The sequence below is a fragment of the Myxocyprinus asiaticus genome, chromosome 19, assembly GCF_019703515.2.
Source record: "Myxocyprinus asiaticus isolate MX2 ecotype Aquarium Trade chromosome 19, UBuf_Myxa_2, whole genome shotgun sequence".
In the NCBI taxonomy this organism is placed as follows: domain Eukaryota; kingdom Metazoa; phylum Chordata; class Actinopteri; order Cypriniformes; family Catostomidae; genus Myxocyprinus; species Myxocyprinus asiaticus.
In genome coordinates, this window is record NC_059362.1 from 11,850,005 (window position 1) to 11,872,253 (window position 22,249).

General features: G+C 38.4%; 1 protein-coding gene across 1 annotated transcript; it reads right to left on the reverse strand.

Moving 5' to 3' along the window:
• Window positions 1–2,349: 2,349 nt before the first annotated feature.
• On the reverse strand, window positions 2,350–19,824 carry nid2b (nidogen 2b (osteonidogen)). Its single transcript, XM_051645558.1, has 19 exons — window positions 19,574–19,824; window positions 18,668–18,931; window positions 17,931–18,142; window positions 17,420–17,823; window positions 17,024–17,269; window positions 16,747–16,947; window positions 14,008–14,235; window positions 13,344–13,490; window positions 13,039–13,167; window positions 12,257–12,379; window positions 10,002–10,238; window positions 8,217–8,441; window positions 6,746–6,915; window positions 4,724–4,853; window positions 4,219–4,390; window positions 3,417–3,574; window positions 2,944–3,067; window positions 2,613–2,721; window positions 2,350–2,449 (listed from the first exon to the last, which is right to left on the reverse strand). The coding sequence occupies exons 1-18, from the start codon at window positions 19,766–19,768 to the stop codon at window positions 2,613–2,615; spliced, it is 3,474 nt and encodes a 1,157-aa protein (XP_051501518.1). The 5' UTR covers window positions 19,769–19,824; the 3' UTR covers window positions 2,350–2,449.
• Window positions 19,825–22,249: the final 2,425 nt, after the last annotated feature.

The window sequence follows — 22,249 nt, forward strand, 5'->3', positions numbered from 1 at the left end:
GTCCGAAACCAGGAAAATGCTGCCTCCGGAGGCTGTATACGGAGGTGGGAAGGGACCAAGGCATGTCCAAATCCAATGTTCGAATCACATCCTGTCTACTGAGATACCTTCATCTGATCGATTTTTGAAGGCAGCATAGATGTAACCTTCGCTGCCTATCAAATCCCACAATCCTGTGCATGCAGATCCACAGTGGTTGCACTGAAGAAAGAAAATAGCAGCCGAAGAGGCAGTTGATACCCAGTTTGTGTATATTTGAATTTTTTTTTCCACTTTTTCCAACTTTTGTTTCCATTTCAAGCGAGAAAGTTGTATTGTAGTTATTAAATATATGCTTGGTTATCGACAGAACTCTCTTGATTTTGTTCTAGATTATTAGACCTTTGTGGTTCAGTTGGACTGAATGGATGCTGGTATTCTGGCAATGATGTGATGTAGTGCTGCCTAGGAAGCCTGTCAAACCAGTTTCCAGAGGTACCTTCATATGCAAACTCTGTTAAGTCATTGACTGATAGGTCAGCGAGGCAACAAGACCTTTGGTTTCGGATGCAGTCATTATGTATGTTCAACCAGACCATGCGTTTGCAATGCATTGGCCAAGCACTCACATCTGCATATGTGTACTTGCAGAAAGTATATTTCTAGCCTACAGATGAGTTGTTTGTGTGATACCTGTGCCCTGTCCTACCTGTGATGCGAAGTGGCTTGATGTGTCTTGTATGGTGTGCGACCTGCATCAACTAACTTAACCAGCAAGACTTTGTTGGTCACCCAGCTTCAATAGAAAGACTATTGTTGGTTGACCAGCTTCCCAGTTTAGTGACACGATAGCTTCGCTGGTCCACCAGCTTGACCAGCATCATACCAGCACTAACCAAATGGAGATTCATGCTGGTCTTTTCAGCAGGAAGCTATAATACTGTTCTCTCTAACACACAAGTACCTACACAAGCCTAATTGGATTCAGCTCTCCACACTGATGTCTTTAATCCTGCCTATTTTCCAGTCTTAAGTCACCAAACACTGCCATCATTATGCATAGTCTACTTCAGAAAACATACAACTTACATGAATCAGAATAATTTGTGTACGTAACCTTGCGTGTGAGGAAGGCTGTTTAACACTCTCACTGCTGTTGCTTGGTATTGAATTCACTATATGTTTAAGCAATGAGCAGCTGGAAGGCTCGCCTGGCTTTGGTACCATGGGAACATGTCTTGCATCATCATTGTGGTTATTTGTGGAAAATTTGGGGATTTATTAGTTGCAAACCCTGTCCTGGGTTGAAATCCCAAAGCTGCCATTTTTGCAGATCAAGCTCTAGTCTGACTTGTGCTGCAAATCTAGGCCAACAAAACATGAAATCCCAGAAGTTAAAGTGAAATCAGAGAAATATGCACTAACTGCACCCAAGGGGCTCAAACAGCTCCCTTGGGTGCTCAATGGCTTCTCTGACCAGGCCAAAGTTCCACCTCTGCTCTGAGTATGGCCACTCTGTTGAGTAAACTTTAGTGAACTCTTTGAACTGATGTAGGGTCTGAGGTTGAAGGAGAGAAGCCAGTGTTGGCTGCCCTCCACAGGCTGAGAGGTATGGCTTCTTTGGTCTCCAGCCTCCTTAGTGGTCTTACCCATCTGTTGGCGGTTTTTGTGCCTGTGGGTAACCCATGCTGTTTGTTTAGCAATATCAAACCGTGGGTTACAGAAACCCCATGCAAGTGGCCAAATATTATTCTTCTCCTTCCCATGGATGAGAAAATGTGGAGATTGAAACTAGGCTCAATGCTGGCCAATAGCTGAACAATATGGAGGACTGTATATGAAAGTATTTGAACACAAGGGCAAAAAGTTAATGTGCAAAGTTGTGGGAGCTCGCCCAGTGGAAAATATTCTTTGAGGTTTCAAAGTATTCCTCTACTCTTAAATTCCTTTTATTTTTGGCCCTACTGAGGGTCAGATTAAAATGAACCATTATGTGTCAACATTATTTTAGACAGTGGGAATTTTATGGTTATGGGGCAAATTGCTCTTATGTTGCACTAAGCACGACAAGCATTTTACTCATGTAAATAAATAAAAATGCTTATTTTTAATCAACTTACTATTATAAAGTCTGAAGTCTTCACCTGGTTTATCAGTGACAAGCAAACAAATACACACACTCACACTGCTCTTAACCATTCATGCTTTTGCACACTGTGACTATTCCCTCCACAGATTAGTTGGTGCCTCCACCTTTTAGTGAAAATACTTAACTTCAAGGGATAGTTCACCAGAAAAATGTGTAAATTATCAAAGCATTTTCATTTTTGGGTGAACGATCCATTTTATGCAGTTTGTAATGGTATTTGTGCAAATCATTTGGTCATTTGGTTTGTTTAATTACTTTATTTACTTATTTGACATTTCTGTTACAAAAAAACAAAAATTTAAGTGACACGTCCATAGGTCTCTATAAAAAAGGAAAACAGTGCCAGAGTCATAAGAGAAACCGGTAGTATGATTGGAAATCATGGACTGATGATCTACAAAACTGGTCTTACAAAAGAATGAATAATAATAATAATAATAATAATAATAATAAACATATGCTTAATTCCCACTTGTATACTTACCTATAGACACTGTGATTGGATGACTGTAATCCCATACAAGTGTGACCGCTGAATAGGGAGATAAGCTGTGTTTGTCCCAGTGCTTTGATCTAACACCAGTATGCCATCTCTGCAAGGAAAATCTCATCATGAATATGGAAACAATGATTCAGTGACTGAGCCTCATGCATCAGTTTCTTAAGCACACCAGTGAGACCAGGTGGAAGACTGCAAGTCATTGTCCAACCCTTGATTGCACTAGCAAGGTTAAGCATGCAATGAACAATATGCCATGCTGATAATATAGATTTGGCAGTTGCCACATTGATTTCAGTGTGCCACAGAAACTCACCTCTCCCAGTCAGTGTAGAAAAAGTGTCTGTTGTAGATAGCCAGGCTGAATGGGTAGTACAAACCATCCTTGAACACATGCCTCCCAGTGCCATAAGGAGATATACACTCCAGTTTCTTTGTGCCTGTTGATTCAGTTGATATTTATCTTAAGTCAGGGGCATCAAACTTGGTTTGGAGGGCCACAGTCCAGCAGAGTTTAGCTCAAACCCTAATTAAACACACCTGAAGTAGCTAATCAAGGTCTTCAGGAGTGCTTGAAGATTACAAGGAGGCATTTTGGAGCAGGGCTGGAACTAAACTCTGCATGGCTTCAGCCCTCCAGTGACTGAGTTTGACACCCCTGTAAGTGTACTTAATATGTCTTCAATGTATTCTATATGCAGAGAAATTACGATAATATAAACAACATTTTGAAATACTATTTCCTTTAGAAAAATCTCGACATGTCATTAGACAGAAAGTGCCTTTTACCTGCGTCTGCCCAGCATAGGTGATTTGTGGCTGGGTCCAAAGTCAAGGCATTTGGCAACCCAAGACCCTCTTGCACCAGTACTTTCCTCCTATGTCCTTCCAGTGATGAGCTCTCTATTTTAGGAGCATCTCGGTTCCAGTCGGTCCAGTATAGGGTTCTGAAGAGCATGCAGATAAACGTGAGATAAAGTCAATTTCGAACAAAACTATTGAACTATGTAAGTTTATTGCAAATATGCAGTAATAAATAATCAAGATGTCAATGGCTTCACTTAATTATATGTGTTTTAAGTCATGACAGACTGATATATCGGCCAGGCTGATTAATTGGCCAGTATTTGGCCACTTTTTCAGGATTATCGGCATCAGCCAATAACCGTGTTCGTTTTGCCAATTACCAAGAGTGTCAACTTTCACTTGGGTCAGTTTTAAAATCTACCAATAGATTTGTCAATGGATAGTCAACACTTTCTGTTTACAAGTTTTTTTTCTTTTTGAGTTTTCTATTTCTATTTTCTATTTTGAGGAACTATTCAATAAAATAAGTGTTTGTTTTAGAAATGTTGTGTACATCTGATTTGCTGTTGTTAAACTGTATTATGTTTATCGGCATTTATTCACATCTAGAAAGCAGGCCGTCCTGCACTCTAGATATCGGTATCGGCATCGACCTTTGAAAAACCCATATCAGTCACCACTAGTTTTAAGATGACTTGATTCGAAATGCAGATTATTATTGATGAATCAGTGCCTCTGTCTGACATAATACAAACAGCAAGTAAAGGATTTTGATCTCACTCACCCACTCTTAGCATCAACTATGATGGCTCTGGGACTGACTAAATCAGAGTCAAGCAGCACTTTTCTGTTCCTGCCATCTAGGCCAGATGTCTCAATTCTGTCTTTCCCACTGTCTACCCAAAACAGCTTCCTGTGCACAGCGTCCACTGCAATTCCCTCTGGCTGACCCAAGTCTGGAATTACAGATGGTTATGGAAACTAAAGTGAACAAACATGTTATGACACAGGGATCATGATTCCTGATAGATGGATGGATATATGATTAGATTTAAATCGTCTTAAATTTTAAGGTATATACAGTATATAATGTGTATATACTGTATATGCTGTATATATATATATATATATATATATATGTTTAATTCTAGATTTAAATGAAGAAAAAAAAGAATCCCATATTCTCAGGATTTTTGGACCCCACTGGATGGATGGATGAACAGATAGATGGAATGATATTGTGAAGCAGATTTTCAAAGAATGTATTCGAATGACAGTGTTACCATTACCTTGCTGAATAATAGCTTCTGGCTCAGACCCAAACACTAACACAACTCTGTTAATGGTATGCCTTCCAAAATCTGTCCAATATAACATGTTCTCCTGACAGTCGTAGTCAATTCCAATCACAATGGAGTCCTGCAATTACAATCATTAGGGCTGTCAAAGATTAAAATATGTAATCGTGATTAATCGCATTTTTTTTTTTTTTTTTTTTTTAGTTAATCGTGATTAATCGTAATATCTTTATAAACATGAGTGGACAAAACATGCTTCATTCAGATGTATTTTTCAGTCATCCACACAAAACCTACCCCACCAACAGACCTGAACAACAGAATGAACACAGCACAACTAATTTCAAATTATGAACAAAATATGGTAGTTGTAAGTGTATTATGACAGGATTTATTTGCTTCTTTTTATGAAGTTTTGACAGACATGCAAAAAAGTCTACACTGTCATTTACAATTGACAACTCTGTGCAAAATACATCAAAAACTCCCTTTAGACCCTGGTCACAATTGTAACCAGTGGGATTTATGACTACATGCAGGGTTCCAGCAATGTCTCCAACTTCTGCATTGTCTAGTGCACTATCAAACAGAGACACTGTGACAGAACCTTGGAGACAGCAGCAGGGTTTCCGTTAGCTGGTAATCAGTACCGCCACTCCCTATACGCATATTACGCAGTCTGTGTAGGGCACCAACTCCCTAGGGGGGCACCAGAAACTCCATTGGCTGCCCTTACTCGCATGTTATAGGTTATTCAAAGACCCGTTAACACAGATGATCACCTCGCGCTCGCACTTTCACTTCGCGCTCGCACCGCGTCCGGTAACTTTTGTCTTGCGCTCGTACCGCGCCTCCCAGCGCAAGGCCGGTGTTCAAATGGCAGCTGTCTTGCCGCTGCAATGATGTTACAATGTTAGGAGCTCTATCTGTGCTTTTGCGGGCATGTTCTACTGCTATGCTACATTGATAAAATATTGGTGCAGGTCTTAGCATAATGTCTCCCATCATCTGTTTTCTAAACAGCAATGCATGTGACATTAGCGGCATTTTTTGCAAATTGACTCGCTTCTCATGAACTACAGTTTATTCAAAGGGTCATATTACACGTTAACGGCGTTAAAAAAATAGTGACGTTAAACGAATTTCGTGTTAATGCATTAATAACGTGTTAACTTCAACAGCTCTAATAATCATCCTTTGAAACCCCTTAAACTTTGGTGGATTTTTGGGCTGCCGCCCACAGTTTTTCACGCTCAAAAAGTCTTGTTTTTCAGAGAACCGCCCAAATAATACAAAAAAAATTCATAAATAATATTGTATGTGTTTTTTCTATCACATTCCATCACAATATACAGATCTGAAATGTAGGTGGCGCTCTAATGAATTTTAGCCCGCAAAGTTGTGCTCGTCCATAGACATTCAGTCTAAATTTCAGTCCAAGCACCTCCCTCGTTGTTTCATTGAATATCTTGGACTAGAAGCTCAATCTGGGTGTCATTAGAAATTTTATAATCAGTAATTTAAAACATATTTTCTGATTATTTGATTTGCATATTTTTTCTTCTAGATGGCATATTTTGTTCTGGACATGTAAGATATAACATTGGATTATTCAGTTAAGCAAGCTCACAGACAAGTATACAATGGCTCTTTTTTTAGAGAACGTCCTAAGGTAAAAGCAGATATAACGTTTTTAGCTATTTGGGGCTAATAGCAGCAGTAATTGGAGCATAAAAGAGACATTTGTATTTGATGACTTTCTGTAGTGGAATACTGACTTTGGAATATATTTTTTATTTTAAATACGTATTCCCGTTACATGTATTTCGTTACTCCCCAAACCTGCATATGCCTGACTTATGTATACAGAGACTTTAAAGTTTTAAGCGTAAACTTTTCTTTTTTTTGCGATATAGCGCCCCCCTTTGGACCCATAGATTTTGTTTTTTTTAACTTTAGATTAATCAAAACAATACTTCAATAGGTTGTTTGTATCTGAACATGAGGCTGTACCTTTAAGGCCAATAACACAGTGGATTTTTCTTGAACTGGTTCTGTGTCATCAAGAGGAATGACTCCAATCTGTGACGCTTGAGCGTAAAGGATAGCGGGCCCTGACGGGGAGGAGCTTACGACGGGATGCATCAATGCTTTGTCCAATAGGGGAGCATTACCGGAAATACCTGAAAGGTTAAAAAAATGGGAAACATTATGTCATGCCTAGCTGCAGTCTGTTTAATAAAGTCAGCTTTATTAGGGACTTTAAGTAGGTGCACTAAGAAACTTTTTGTAAAATGTAAAAATGATATAAGGACTCCAGTGTGTAGATACCTGTGTACTGAAAAAGCATTTTTCTTTTACTGTACATATGTTTCACTTCATGGGGGTTGCCATAGTGAGATCACATGACCAGCCAAATACTATTCATTCTAGAGCTTACTCTGTTGCTGCTGCTGCTGCAGAGCAAGTACAGTATAAAGACTTGCTACTGCTAGAACACACACAGACATGCTGCTGCACAATTAAACATAACACATGGTTTATCAAGCAGGTAGGACATGCTGCTGCAGCACTATTAGACAAGTGGTGATGGGGAGGAGGAGGGTTTCAGAGAGACAACTCTCATAACAAGCTTCAGTGAAACAGGCTTATCTGCAAACAACTGAGACAATTTCAATGTTAGACAAAGAGGGAGTATGCAAGTTTAGGCTAACAGATTACATGTTCTATTTTTGTAACAGCAACGGCTGTTCACCGCTTCTTATCTAATTTTCTTGAGAGCACTAATTCTAACTGCAATTTTTGTACCAGCGCAAAGCCCAAGTGGATGTGGGTCAGAATGCTTGCACCATCTGTGGGTGGATGCAAGCAAACTGTGGTTTTATTGTATGTTCTTGAAGTGGTGCAAATTGCAATTTGCTATTTTCCAGAGAAATAGATAATTGCGCTATGAGAAACAGTCTATTCTCTGCGGAAAGTCTAAACTCAGTTGCTGTATTTGCAGTTTGGGGATTTCACCAGCAGATGATATCAAAGAGCTATCAATCACTTTTAATACTAGCGATGATTTGTGTCGGCAGATCAATATGACTAATCATACTTACATTCTTTCAAATTTAATGCAAAATTACAGAAGGCGTAAGACACAAATTGTCTATATTTATATTCTTATAATGCATTGTATAAAGCCCATTTACACTGCCAAATTCCTATGAATGGGCTGTCTTCATTTATATCAACGTTGCTTGAGAGGGAATGGAATATATAATATTTAGCAGATGGCATAACCAGAGAAGAGCCTCAGAATTCAACTGCACTTGACTGAACCCCTTAGCACATGCAATTTCACCAACCCACTAACGCATAAGGCTTAGAGCATGTTTGCATACAAAATCCAAAACTGCATGACCATGCCCATTCCACAGAATTAATTTGTTGTTCTTTTCAATGGAATCAGTCCTTTTAAAATAACTTCACTACTTACAGGAGGGCTGTACATCATCATAGGAGCGTGTTCCAATCATTTCCACGCCTTGGCGGTCGACACACCAGCAGAAACTGCTGTTACCGTAACACTGCACAGGCAGGAAATTCCCATGAGCGTCACACTGAGGCATGTAGTCCTGAGAGGATGGCTGACCATTATAGTGACTCATGAGTGAAAGTCTCCAGCGCTCACACACAGTCTCCGCACGGGGAACAAGGGCAGCTGAGTAAGAGACAAAGTACTTGGGTCATTTTCTGAATTTAAGGATCTTTTTCTGATTTTTTTAAGATCACTGAGCGATGACAGCATCCATATATCTTGCCTCAGTGAATTGCTCTGGGACCGCTAATTACAGTTAGACTGTCCTGTTAGGGATAATTATGTAAAATATAGTTGGAACTGCATGCCATTCCCACAACACATTCTGATACAATACAATACAACAGAGAAGAACAGGAAATGCATGCTTACAGTTCTGAATGTCTCAAATGTGACAAAGCTTGTGGAAGAAAACAGAGCACCATCTGGCAGTATGGTGCTAATCTTATGCTATGTAAAACCAGTGTTGGGGTGTAATCTGATCATAAAGTAGTTAGTTACTGTAATCTAATGACTTTTGAGTAAAAAAAAAAAAAATGTGTAATACATTACAGTTTGAATTATTGTAATCAGATTACAGTTACTGACTTTCAGTTGAGTTAATTTCTTTTCAGTACACATAACCTATGTAAAATAATCTAAAAATATTATTTATGTAGAATACATTAAAAACATGAATTTTGTCCACCTGTATGTTTGTTTGTGTTTCTTTGATAGCTGAAGGGACAACAAAAAAGAGCTGGAAATATAGATATTATTAATTATTAATATAAAAAAACTTTAAGTGAAAATTATTTTAAAAAGTAGGGACAAAAAAATAAATGTTTTCATTATGGTTTGTTCTGAGCAGACACTGTATTTTTTCATTCCGGTTCCGGCATTCCGAAACCTCCGTTCCAATTGGTAATTGGTTAGAATGAAATAGAAGAATGGTTAATAACGTACTTTGTAAAATGACCGTACTCTGTCCTAAGGGTGGGTGATATAGTGGTTTCAGTGTTGCCAGATTTCACAAGAGAAACAAGGGACCTGGTCTGGATAAATATGCTCAAAATAAGGTACTTGCCAAAATAAGCGAAAATATAATCAATTTTTTTAAATTTTTTTGCCCGTTTGGGGGAATTATCAGCATAGAAATCAAAGTAAGCAAATATAAAGTAGCCTATATAAAATAGCATCTTTGCAATATATGTTTTCTTAATATTAAATATATCACCAAAAATATTAAAAATATTTTAAATATACACCTGGCCATCTAAAATCAATGAACAGCATATATGCACACGTTTGGAGTAAACATCATCTTATGTGAATTATTTTATTTTAAGAATTTAAGAATTGTTTAATTTTTTATTTTAATTATTTGTTATAAATACAGATCTGCTTCTCAGTCAAAACCCAGCAGTATCAAATCTGTATTAATGCATCATAACAATAATTCAGTGAAGATTTGGAAACAACTGAGAAATGTACTTTTTACCTCTATTTTTTCCTTGCATCTGGAATCATGCATGTATATGTAGCAAATATACAGTATATAGTTGCTAAAAAGGTCCTCAGCATGTCATGGAAGGCTATATCCACAAGGTGCATTAAGGCGATGTGTTTGAGCTATTAAAATGTCCTTGTGGCCTTTTTAGACCGCAGATGGAACAAAATCCAATAAATCCAATAAATACATACCTGGTTGATCACAGTTATCGTTCACTGTGCCAGGCAGTGTCCTTGTGCCAACTCTCTCCTGCCCTCTACTGTCCACACACCAGCAGTGACCAGTGGTGCCCAAGCACTGCAGCGGTTTGTACTGCCCTTTCTCATCACATTGAGGAATGAAGGCCTCTAGGCCTCGGTAGCTGATTAGACTCTCTCGCAGGCTGTCTCTGTGCTGTTGACACACAGTTAATGGGGGCTTGGGCTTCTCTAATGGGGAAAAACAGAGGAACATTGTTTATCTTTTGATCTTTCATTAAAAAAATAAATAAAAGAAAAAAAATCACAAAAATCTAACCTTTAATTGAAGTAAAACAATTGAAACAGGGGAAATATCTAATTATTAAATAAATATTTTTCTCCAAAACGCATTGGCCATAATTAATAGCACCCTTTTATTCAATACTTTTGCAACCTCACTTTGCCAAGATAACAGCTCTGAGTCTTCTCCTATAATGCCTAATGAGGTTGGAGAACACCTGGCAAGGGATCTGAGACCATTCGTCCATACAGAATCTCTACAGATCCTTCAAATTCAGAGGTTTATGTTGGTGGACTCTACTCTTCAGTTCACCCTACAAATTTTCTATGGGGTCAGGTCAGGGGACTGGAATGGCCATGGCAGGACCTTGATTTTGTGGTCAGTGAACCATTTTTGTGTTGATTTTGATGTTTGTTTTGGATCATTGTCCTGCTGGAAGATCCAACCAGGGCCCATTGTAAGCCTTCTGGCAGAGGCAGCCAGGTTTAGATTTTTTATCTGTTGGTATTTGATAAAGTCCGTTATGCCATGTATCCGAACAAGATGTCCAGGACCTTTGGCAGAAAAACAGCACTACAACATTAAAGATCCAGCACCACATTTAACTGTGGGCATTGGGTACTTCTTCATCTCTGTGTGCGCCAAACCCATCTCTGGTGTTTGCTACCAAAAGCTCTTTTTTTGTTTCATCTGACCATAGAACCCAGTCGCATTTGAAGTTCCAGTAGTGTCTAGCAAACTGAAGACGCTTGAGTTTGATGTTGGATGAGAGCAGAGGCTTTTTTTCTTGAAACCCTCCCAAACAACTTGTGGTGATGTAGGTGATTTCTGCAGTTCTCCAGCTGTGATCCTTGGAGATTCTTTGGCCACTTGAACCATCCTCCTCACTGTGCGTGGAGACAATATAGACACATGTCCTTTTCCAAGCCGATTCTTAACATCTCCAGTAGATTGGATTTTGTTAATTATTGCCCTGATGGTGGAAATGGGCATTTTCAATGCTTTAGCTATTGTCTTATAGCCACTTCCCATTTTGTGAAGCTCAACAACCTTTTGCCACACATCAGACCTATATTCTTAAGTCTAACCCACTGTGATTGATGATTAAGGGAATTTGGCCTGTGTGTTACCTCATATTTATACCCCTGTGAAACAGGAAGTCATGGCTGAACAATGTCATGTTCCTAGTCACCCAAATGCACTAAAAAATGTAAAATATGAATGGGAATATACTTTCTAGGGGTGCCAATAATTGTGGCCAATGTGTTTTGGGGGAAAAACATTTATTTAATAATGAAATATGTCCCCTCTTTCAAAGGATAAACGATGCAGATATTTTTCACAGCCTTTTTTGCTCATATTTACCAAGTGTGCCAATATTTTTGGCCACCACTGTAGATGATGCCACAAGAAGAAAATTTGTTATGTTATCTGGCGTTATACCTTGCCCTACTCTAACCCTAACTCTAAAATCAGCGGACAATAATTTGTTCATAAGAATGGCAGGGATTAGTTGATTGGACTGTTGTTACCATTCCTTACCCTAACCTCAAACTAAACCCTAAAACCATAGGATGCTGATCCAGGAACATGTCACTAAGTGTAGTGTGGTGGTTAATGGGTCAAGGCTTCAACTTGGTTCCAAGAAAATGGCACCCATGAGTTTGAAAGCTATTGATATCTCCTATTTACATTGTGCATTGTGTACCTGAAGATGCTTATTCCCAAGTTTGCTCTAAGAGTTTTGTGCATTCCATCAATGTGTTGTCACTTTGAAAAAAACGCTGTCTACTAAAAGATCCAATAACTCATATGCCTTTGATTGGCTTATAATGAACAGTATAGTAAAATGTTGGTAAATATTTTAATGTTGCACTTTTGTGAGAAACAGACTGTTACTGATTATTACTACTTTAAGCTGACAGGGAGGAAGGTTGTGTGTTCCTTGATAAATGTTGTGGTTTACGTGGTGGTTGGCAGAGGAAGCCGTCTCCCTTATATCCAGGCCAGCACTGGCAGTGAAATGAACCCTGGGTGTTGAAACAGGAAGCAAACGGATGACAGAGCTGCAGCAAACACTCATCAATATCTGCAAAAGAAGAGACACCTCTAAAAATAAGACATCAAACTGTTTACCACTTGTGTGGTCATATAAATTATACTTGTGATTCAAGAGTATCAATGGGCCTCATTCATGAAACACAAGCAGAATACATTTCTCTGTAAATCATTCAGAAAAGCATTTTAGAGAAAATGTTGATTTTGATTAAGTTCAACATTTTATATAAGAATGGTCTTATGGGGATTTCAGAGCTGTGGACTTGTGGTCAGTGTGGGTAATTGAAATAATAAACAGTGGTGCTTGTGTGGGAGTGCCCAGGTCAAGTCTTGTCTAGGTCATGTTCCCATTCCATTGCCCTATCTCTCCCCACTTGGTTTTCTGTCCTTTCTTAACTCTTTTTGTCAATAAAAAAGTGGCAAAAAGCCCTAAAATGAAGAAAAGAATGGTTTTATGAACAATTTACCAGAAATGTATGGAGTGCCATAGAAACATTCCATGTAGTCTCTGAATTAATATGAGGTCATGAAAGCTGTACATTAATTTTAGAAAGTGATTAGCAAATGCTTTTTAAAAGATTTTAGATGGACATGTTAATGTTAGATGGACATTAAACATGTCAGACCACAGGACATGTCAACTTTCCAAAAGTATTTAATGTCAGCTATTACAATATACCATGCACTTACCCACACACTCATGCCAATCAAGGTCAAACTCATAGCCTGATTCACAGTGGCAGTGATGGCCACCTGGCATGTTGACACACTGGGAATGAGGACCACAGGAGCTGAGCCCTTCTACACACTCATCTACATCTGGATCACAGATTCAAAGCACAAGAGAGCCATTCTGCTCTTTAACTAAGGCAATAATTCTTTAAAGGCTTCAGAAGAACACAGAGTGTCTGAGGGAACTCTCAAAAGAACAATCATGGCAAGCTGTTGGCTTGATGTCAAATCAAACAGAGAAACAAAGGCTAAAAGCTTTTTACCATAACAGTTGCGTCCATCTCCCTGGAAGCCCATAGCACACTGACAGTGGTACTGGGTGCCCTCGCCAGGTAGACAGAGGGCCATTGGGTCACAGTGGTGCTTCCCAGATGAACAGGGGTTCAATTCCACAAGCTCAGGGAGCTCACCTGATAACATACAGTTAGGATAATCTACAAAGTCTTCAACAAGGGGAAAAAATACTTTCTTAACCATCTGCATTAATATAGAGTTGGTCCTCCCTTTTCTGCTATAACAGCTTCCACTCTTCTGGTTCAGCTTTCCATTTGATGTTGGAACATGGCTGCAAGGAATTGCTCCCATTATGACATAAGAGCATCAGTGTGGTTAGGCATGGATGTTTGGTGATGGGGTCTGGCTCGCAGTTGCCAGATGTTCATATACTGAAGGTTCAGGTCTGGGCTTTGTGCAGATCTGTACTTTCTACATTGAAAGTTAATTTGCTCTTTGGTGCACCCCATTTTGCTGAAAACATATGTCTAAGAAGATGGCTGCTTGATTTTATGTATTTTATTAGTAATGAGTTTAGTTGAAATGGCCAAACCAGTTATTTAGAAGGGTGTGTAGTGTACAGTACATGAACAGGGGTAATAATAATGAACCAAAATCAAATGTAAAAGGATTTGTTTATCAACATGTTCTTACCTCCTAAAGGACCCACTGTGTTGATTATGGCATATCTAAGGGTGTTTCCTTCTTCTGTGTACATGACCATCGAATGCTCCACATTCATCTGCAGAAAATCCGGCATAGTCCACGGGCTGTGCTCACAGCTACGGAAACTCACATTTTGATGTAGCAGGTAGGATAATGTCTCAGATCCACCATTTTCTGACACCACCATATACTCTCGTAGTGAAGATGATGTCACAGCTGAGTCAGACACAAACTACATTAACCATAATGCCCACAGAACATATTGATTTTCACTGATGCACTAATTGTGCATTCAAATCATGTCGGAATGATCGTATTTATATGAACGCCACCACAAATCGTAATTACCTGTGGGATTTTTGCTGCCTTCAAGTGTACCTGGAAAGCTCATACATCTGATCTGGGCTTTTGTTATTACAACATGTCATGCATTGAAGTTAGAAATAAAATACGAATGAAGACATACTTAAAAACATAAACAGCAGCAAAAGATATTTGTTTCTGTTAAACCAGTGAGATATTACACTGACTGAGCGGCACAAGCGTTGTATGTGAATGCTGGTGTGAATTACGGGGGGTCTTAGACACCCTGAGTGCAACAGGAGACCCCCTGGAAAGCTAATTTGCACATCCTTGAGGGGTTTCATTTAAAATCTTGCATTTAATTAAATGTGACATTTAATACTGTTTTTTTTTTTTTTTTTTTTTTTAATGCTGTAGTAATGCATAGTAATTTTATCAGAGATTAAAATCGGAGCTGATCAAAATCAAAGCAGCACGGCTGCTCCCTCTTTCTTGGGCTACATTCCACTTCAAATGTTTATGCCCTTCCCTCTCTAACTTCCCTCCATCTCATGCACTCGGATGTACATCACTGCTTGCGTTACGCGAGTGCCCACTACTGGTAGTACCCATGCAATGGGTTTAACTGGAACACCCTAAAGGCCAAAGTATACTTCGGGTGTGCATGCTGCAGATCCCTCCATGCACAGTATATGTGACGCAAATTGGGTCATCAGCACAGCCACGCGGCTTGACCCAGTCGACTGCGTCGCCTTTCTGAGTATATTTTTCTGACAGCGAACGAATAGGAATGTGTTCGATGCATGCACACTACAACTGCTTTGTGACACTCTTTTAGTACAGTCAATGGCCAGCGCATGCGCAGACGACACGCAGAGCACGAGGACCACGTGCGAGAGTCAAGAAGATCTTGGCAGCACGTGGTCCTCTTCTAAGCGCGTCGTCTGCGCATGCGCTGGCTATTGACTGTACTAAAAGAGTGTCACAAAGTAGTTGTGGTGCGCATGTGTTGAACGCGTTCCTATTCGTTCGCTGTCAGAAAAGTATACTCAGAAAGGTGACGCGGTCTACCAGGTGCGAGGCGCAAAAACTAAGTATACCTGGGCCTTAAGCCCTTGATCACTGATGCTGATGTCATTTTCTGGAATTATTTAGTGATTTTGCACCTGAGAAGACAACATTTTATTAGATTGGTGCAATCACAGATTCAGGTAAAGTTTAGTTGTAATTCCAGAAGCTTATGTATAAATATTGTCTGTTGTCTTGTCTTGTCTTATTGGAATTAATTGTTAAAAAGGATTAATCAAATTTTACAAAAATGTAAATGGTAACATTACAATAAACACATTGGCTATGACTATGTTACAAACAGTCAGTTTAAGGTAGCTACAAGTATTATGCTGTGAAATCTCAATATAACGCTTCTAAACTGCTTAATAGACCTAACTTGACTTACAGATGTAAACAGCTTTCCATTTAATCATACACTAAAGTTGTGTCTGGGGCTGGGGTAGGTTAAGTGCGATCTGTGCTGTGATGTCACAATTGAGTTGCATTGTGAGATATGGAGCTTTGGTCTTTCAGCAGTAACTTCCCTCGACCCACTTAACGAAGTGGAATGGACTGCCAAATGGCAGTGGAGATTCCCCAAAGGGAAGTGCTTAGGGAAGTTAGCGAGTGTATGTTTAAAGTGAAGTGAAATGCAGCCTCTGTCTCTATCTCTTTCTCACTCACTCACACATGCACGTGCATGGGACGGGACGTTTATGTAATTTGCACTCTTTGTATGGTGGAATTTAATAATCATTGAAGCTTAACAAGAAAAGTATCACCCATGAGTGCTACTGCAGCCAGCAGGATCTAAAAGGTTTTTCGAAACTTGCCAGTCAGACACTTGTGGACACTTGTGTTTTTATCAAAATGTCACAGATGTAAATGTATTTATTGTGTGAAAATTCGTAAAGAGTAAGATGTAACCGCAAAACCTGTCATCTTTCCATTTATTTATTGCTCCAAAACAGCATTAAATGTTTTTCTACATAATTTTTCCATTTCCCCAGGCATTGTTTTTCCTTTATTTACAAGTTGTGCCTAATGAGAAATACCTGGACAAAAAACAGATTTTAATTCTATGGATTATAATGTAAAATTATTGTCATATATTTATCATAATATGTACATATTTATTGTAAATATATTTTGTTGCCTGCACTTCCAAAATCATTTACTAGGGTCTGTGTCTGTCAGTACACCTCAACTCCATTCCAATATTGATATTGTCGATAAGTATTAGTATTGGAAATATCGATACTTTAGGATCGATCCGCCCATCCCTAGAAAATGTAATTCCTGCTAAAGTCTTGTTCCACGGACATTATTCTCTAATGTACTTCACAAGAAATAATATTTATTTACAATAATTACCTGTTTGGTTGTATTGATAGGTCTCTTTATATGGTAGAATATGAACTTTAGCACCACTGGGAATGCTGGGTAGATCTCCATGGATCTTAATATCGAAATTCAAGTGGTTGTATGAATCCAGACCTTGAGCTTCTTGAATAATGGTGACACGCTGGCCTTCTGCGTTGAATACCAGCTCTGCCTGAAGAGAAAACTCAGCACCTGAAGGAAATAATTTTTCTTCATTAGACTTACATAATGCCACTGAGATGTATAATAATGAAGCATCAAATCATACCAGTAATACTGAAGCCATTCATATAATTTTGGAGCTCAAGAGCAAACAGCCAGCCAAATATGGAGACCAACGGACTCACGGCCATCAGAGCCCAACCGGCCTGAGCTGGGACAGGACTGATGGAGATGTACACACGACCTTCTCCTACCACAGCAAAGCCATGGAGAATTACGCTGTCCAGCTGAACTTTAGTGCCCCCAACAGAAACTAGGCCAGCCAGCTCTCCGCTTAGAGGCTGAGAAATACCTGTAAAAACACAAGACAACTCTTACTTTTCCAGTGAAACCATTGTCAAGCTCTTAGAAATTAGTAATGAACCCTGTATTAGAAACTAACATAAAAAGTGTCATAGTTTTAATGACAAATACGGATCTCACAAACTCTAATCTTTCTCACCCATGGGTAAACATTGTCTACCGTTACCATAGTAACCAGAACGGCAATGACAGCATGGACCAGTTGGATAGTCTGTGCAATAACCATCCAGGGAGCAGAGTCTCAAGTGTATGCCACACATTTTGGTCACATTATTCAAAATAATGTGAGAAGGCACTTGGTTTGGCTTTGAAATTTGCTGTCCAGGTGATGCTGGGATGTCCATCTGGACCTCAAAAGAAGGTTTATCTACAGGCGTGCTTGATTCCACTGTAATGTAGAAGTCTTCATCTCTGGTTCTGGACAAACTACCCAAATCCATAGAATTAGACCTGATGACCAAAGCAGGAACTACCCTCTGGAATGGGAAACGGCTGGTTCCAATGTGGAAAATCCACAGTCCGTTAACACCTGAGTTCCCGGTGCTAAGATTTGCATATTAACATTGTATGATGTCAAGATACAGAAAGATAAAAATGCTGAAAATTTAAATAGATGTAAGAATATGTCAATATAAGTATCATGCACTCACTTATAGAGGTTCTTTGTGGTCACATTAGAGCTAAACAGGTCGTAGAACAGTTCTTCTGTGGTAGATGTATTGCCTCTAGTGAAACCGGCTTGAATTTTAGCATTTCCTTCTGACATATTAGTTTTGAGGATCTGATGCCCATCCTCAGGATACAAGAACAAGGCATAAGTATCTGAATTATTGCCAGCCAACACAACCTGGAAACTGGTTACCTGCATTTAGAAAACGACATGGAAGAAATTCTGAAATCATGATCATTCTAAGCACACACACACACACACACACACACACACACACACACACACACACACACACACACACACACACACAAACAGGTTGGTGTGGCTATCCTTATGAGGCCTCTCCATAGACATGATTTTTATACTGTACGAACTATAGATTCTATCCCCTAACCCTACCCCTAAACCTAACCCTCACAGAAAACTTTCAAAATGTTTATATTTTCAAAAAAACATTATTTAGTATGTTTTTAAGTCATTTGAATTATGGGGACACTAGAAATGTCCTCATAAACTACATTTATAGCATAACACCCTTGCAATTACCAGTTTGTAACCTAAAAAAATGTCCTTATAAACCGCCCAAACCTGTACACACACACACATAAAACCTTGATATAGAAGAAAATCATTTTACTGTTTATTGCACATCAATAGCCAAGAACAAAAAAAGATACCAAGGAATGTTGCACAATGTGTAAATAGGAATTGTAGTACCCCTTCTTCTCCACAGGCAACTTTATCCCATGTAGCAATGACTGTGTGGCTGGGCTTAAAGGCAGATCCAAAAAAACCACGCTGCACCATTTCAGAAGCCCTGTTTAGTACATATAGTGATTCCTCCACACGGTAAAACACAGCACCTGAATCAATATCTGTCAGGAAAGGTGCAATGGCAGGGAAACTCAGAGGAAACACGTTTCTCAAATACTGGCTCTCATCGGGAGGAGGCTGAAGGGACAAGAACCCATTTGTGGCGACCTGAGGAATGGATAGTTTGTAACTGAGAGATTCCTTTAGCAATAGCATGAATCAACATTTTAATTAGTGGTGGACCAATATGTGTTTTAAATGACTGATGTCAATACTTATACTGTATCTAAAGAACAAGGTGGCCGATGGCCATATAATGGTAATATAATTTAATGAAGGCATATATTTTATATGTACTTTTTTAATACATTTACATAATATTTATTTAAAATTCACAAAAAAGGAAAAAAATAAAAGCTAAAAAAGTGCACTATATATTAAAATGGTTGTTGTTAGATTTTGGAACTAACACTAGATGGAATGACCACCTCTGTTAATAAATCCTAATTATCTCAGAATTGCCAAATACCTGCCAATTATTCAGCCTGGCCCATACAGTATATCGGCCTGTCATTCATTTTAATACAATTGCATATTCTAACACTTTATAAAATAAATAATTACATTTTAAAGTCTTTGTATGTCTTCTCAAAGGGTTTTGCTTAAAAACAATGCATCAAACTCAATTTTAAGCTTAAGATTCCACATTTCAATTATGAGTTGTGCATGCAAAATAAATGATAAAACTTTAATATTTTCCAGCTTCTCTTTTGTTTATAAAGGCAGATAAATTAATTCTGTGTGACTTACATAAAGGATGTTGAATTGTGTGTCGTAGAACTGTAATGGCTTCTTTAGCTTCAAGGCTTCAGATACTTTATCATCACCTTCTTGAAGTACTGAATCCCCCTCTGATAATCCAAACGGGAAAATGCCATCTATTTGAATCGCATTCATAAAATAAACATTTATATACAGTAAAGCAAATATCCAACATTTCTTCATTCTGAGAGTGAGCAGATGTGATCTGAAGCGTGTAAATATAGTTCTTCCTCAAGAAATTCATGAGATGTGAAGTGTCGATTTGAAATGAAAGGATGCTTTAACCACAAACAACACAGTTACCAAAATTACTATGGGAGGGTTTTGGTAGGCGAGTGCAAAACACTTTTCAATGCACTCATGTTCACTGAATTTCAGCAGAATTTTTTGTGCTTCAACAAACAACTGCTTTAAATATTACTGTTTTTCACAATTACTAATATATATTTTCAGAAAAACCAACACCTGCATGCTCAAAAATGTTATCTAATTTACTCTAATTTCTTAGAATCATTAGAAATGTAAACGTAAGCGTAGATCTCGGGATTCATTCTATCAGGCAACCCATCCAATCACAATACAGCCTCCGTTTTATAAACCCTCTCAGCTCTCTCTTGTTGGCATAGATACCACAGTAATCAGAATGGCAATGACAGCATGGACCAGTTGGATAGTCTGTGCAATAACCATACAGGGAGCAGAGCACTTGGTTTGGCTTTGAAAGTTGTTGTCCAGGTGATGCTGGGATGTCCATCTGGACCTCAGAAGAAGGGTTATTTACAGGCGTGCTTGATTCCACTGTAATGTAGAAGTCTTCATATCTGGTTCTGGACAAACTACACAAATCCATAGAATTAGACTTGATGACCAAAGCAGGAACTACCCTCTGGAATGGGAAACAGCTGGTCCCAATGTGGAAAATCCACAGTCCGTTAACACCTGAGTTCCCGGTGCTAAGAGATGCATATTAACATTGTATGATGTCAAGATACAGAAAGATAAAAATACTGAAAATTTAAATGGATGTAAGAATATGTCAATATAAGTATCATGCATTCACTTATGGAGGTTCTTTGTGGTCACATTAGAGCTAAACAGGTCGTAGAACAGTTCTTCTGTGGTAGATGTATTACCTTCAGTGAAACCGGCCTGAATTTTAGCATTTCCTTTTGACATATTAGTAAAATTTGCTCTAGTTTTGAGGATCTGATTCCCATCCTCAGGATACAAGAACAAGGCATAAGTATCTGAATTATTGCCAGCCAACACAACTTGGAAACTGGTTACCTGCATTTAGAAAACGACATGGAAGAAATTCTGAATTCATGATCATTCTAAGCACACACACACACACACACACACACAAACATGTTGGTGTGGCTATCCTTATGAGGCCTCTCCATAGACATGATTTTTATACTGTACGAACTATAGATTCTATCCCCTAACCCTACCCCTAAACCTAACCCTCACAGAAAACTTTCTACATTTTTACATTTTCAAAACATACATTGTTTAGTATGTTTTTAAGTGATTTGAATTATGGGGACACTAGAAATGTGCATGCGCAGAGTAAGATTTGTGAAAGCAGAAATCAAAATGCAAGCATAAAAATAAATTGCATGTGCACAGAACTTTTGTAAAGGTGTAAATCAATTTGCAATTGTCAGAAAAAAAATATCAGCAATGCTTTAATGCGTTGCATAAATGTAATTCATGAGTTGTGAATCTGTAATGTCATATTAACACAAAGTAAATGTGGTCTGTATTCTTCTGACTTACTTTTTTTTGCGCTTACACTTTTGGCAATGTTTTTGTGCCTAAACATGTCCAAAAACATTGAAAACTGCAAACAGCGATATGCAAGCAAAGAAAGGGTGTCATGAACAACAGAACGGATTGACCGCATAGATACCCATTCCTCTGGATAACTCTCCTCTATTAAATATTAAACTTAAATATTAATACATGCACGTTCTTTTATTGCGAGAGTAAAGTTATGCTGACACCGTTTATTGATATAAATATGAATTCAATCTGGTGTTCAAATGTTTCTTTTGTTGCTGTTCATTACTTTAATTATATTTACTTTTAATTAGCATTAGCAAGGCATTTTGATGAATAGATGGAATTAGTTGGTATCATAGAACTCATGCTAGAAAATAAATTAAACTAAACGAAACTCTCTGAACAGGTAGAAAGACAGAGTTTACTTATATCACCATGCATCCACCCATCCATCCACCCATTTGCCATGCCAATGAGAATTGAAAGTAAGTAAAACATAATTAAAACAATAACAGCAACAAAAGAAGTATTTGAACACTAGATTGAGATTCATGTTTATATCAATAAATGGTGTCTGATTAAGTTTAGGAATGTAAATGTATTAATATTTAAGTTGAATATTTAAGATAGGAGAGATACCCAGAAGAACAACGCTGAGCCATATGAAGAAGAAGCTGTCTGTCACGTTGTTAAACCAATCAAATCAGAGTAAACTGGCCAACGAATGGTTACTAATGGGGCTTACATAATGTCACTGATGTATAATAGTTCAGCTCGACTCGACTCTGCTCGCTTTTTGGGGGTTTTCCACTGTGGAATAGTACCTGGTACCTGATACTTTTTTTAGTACCACCTCGGTCGAGGTTCCAAGCGAGC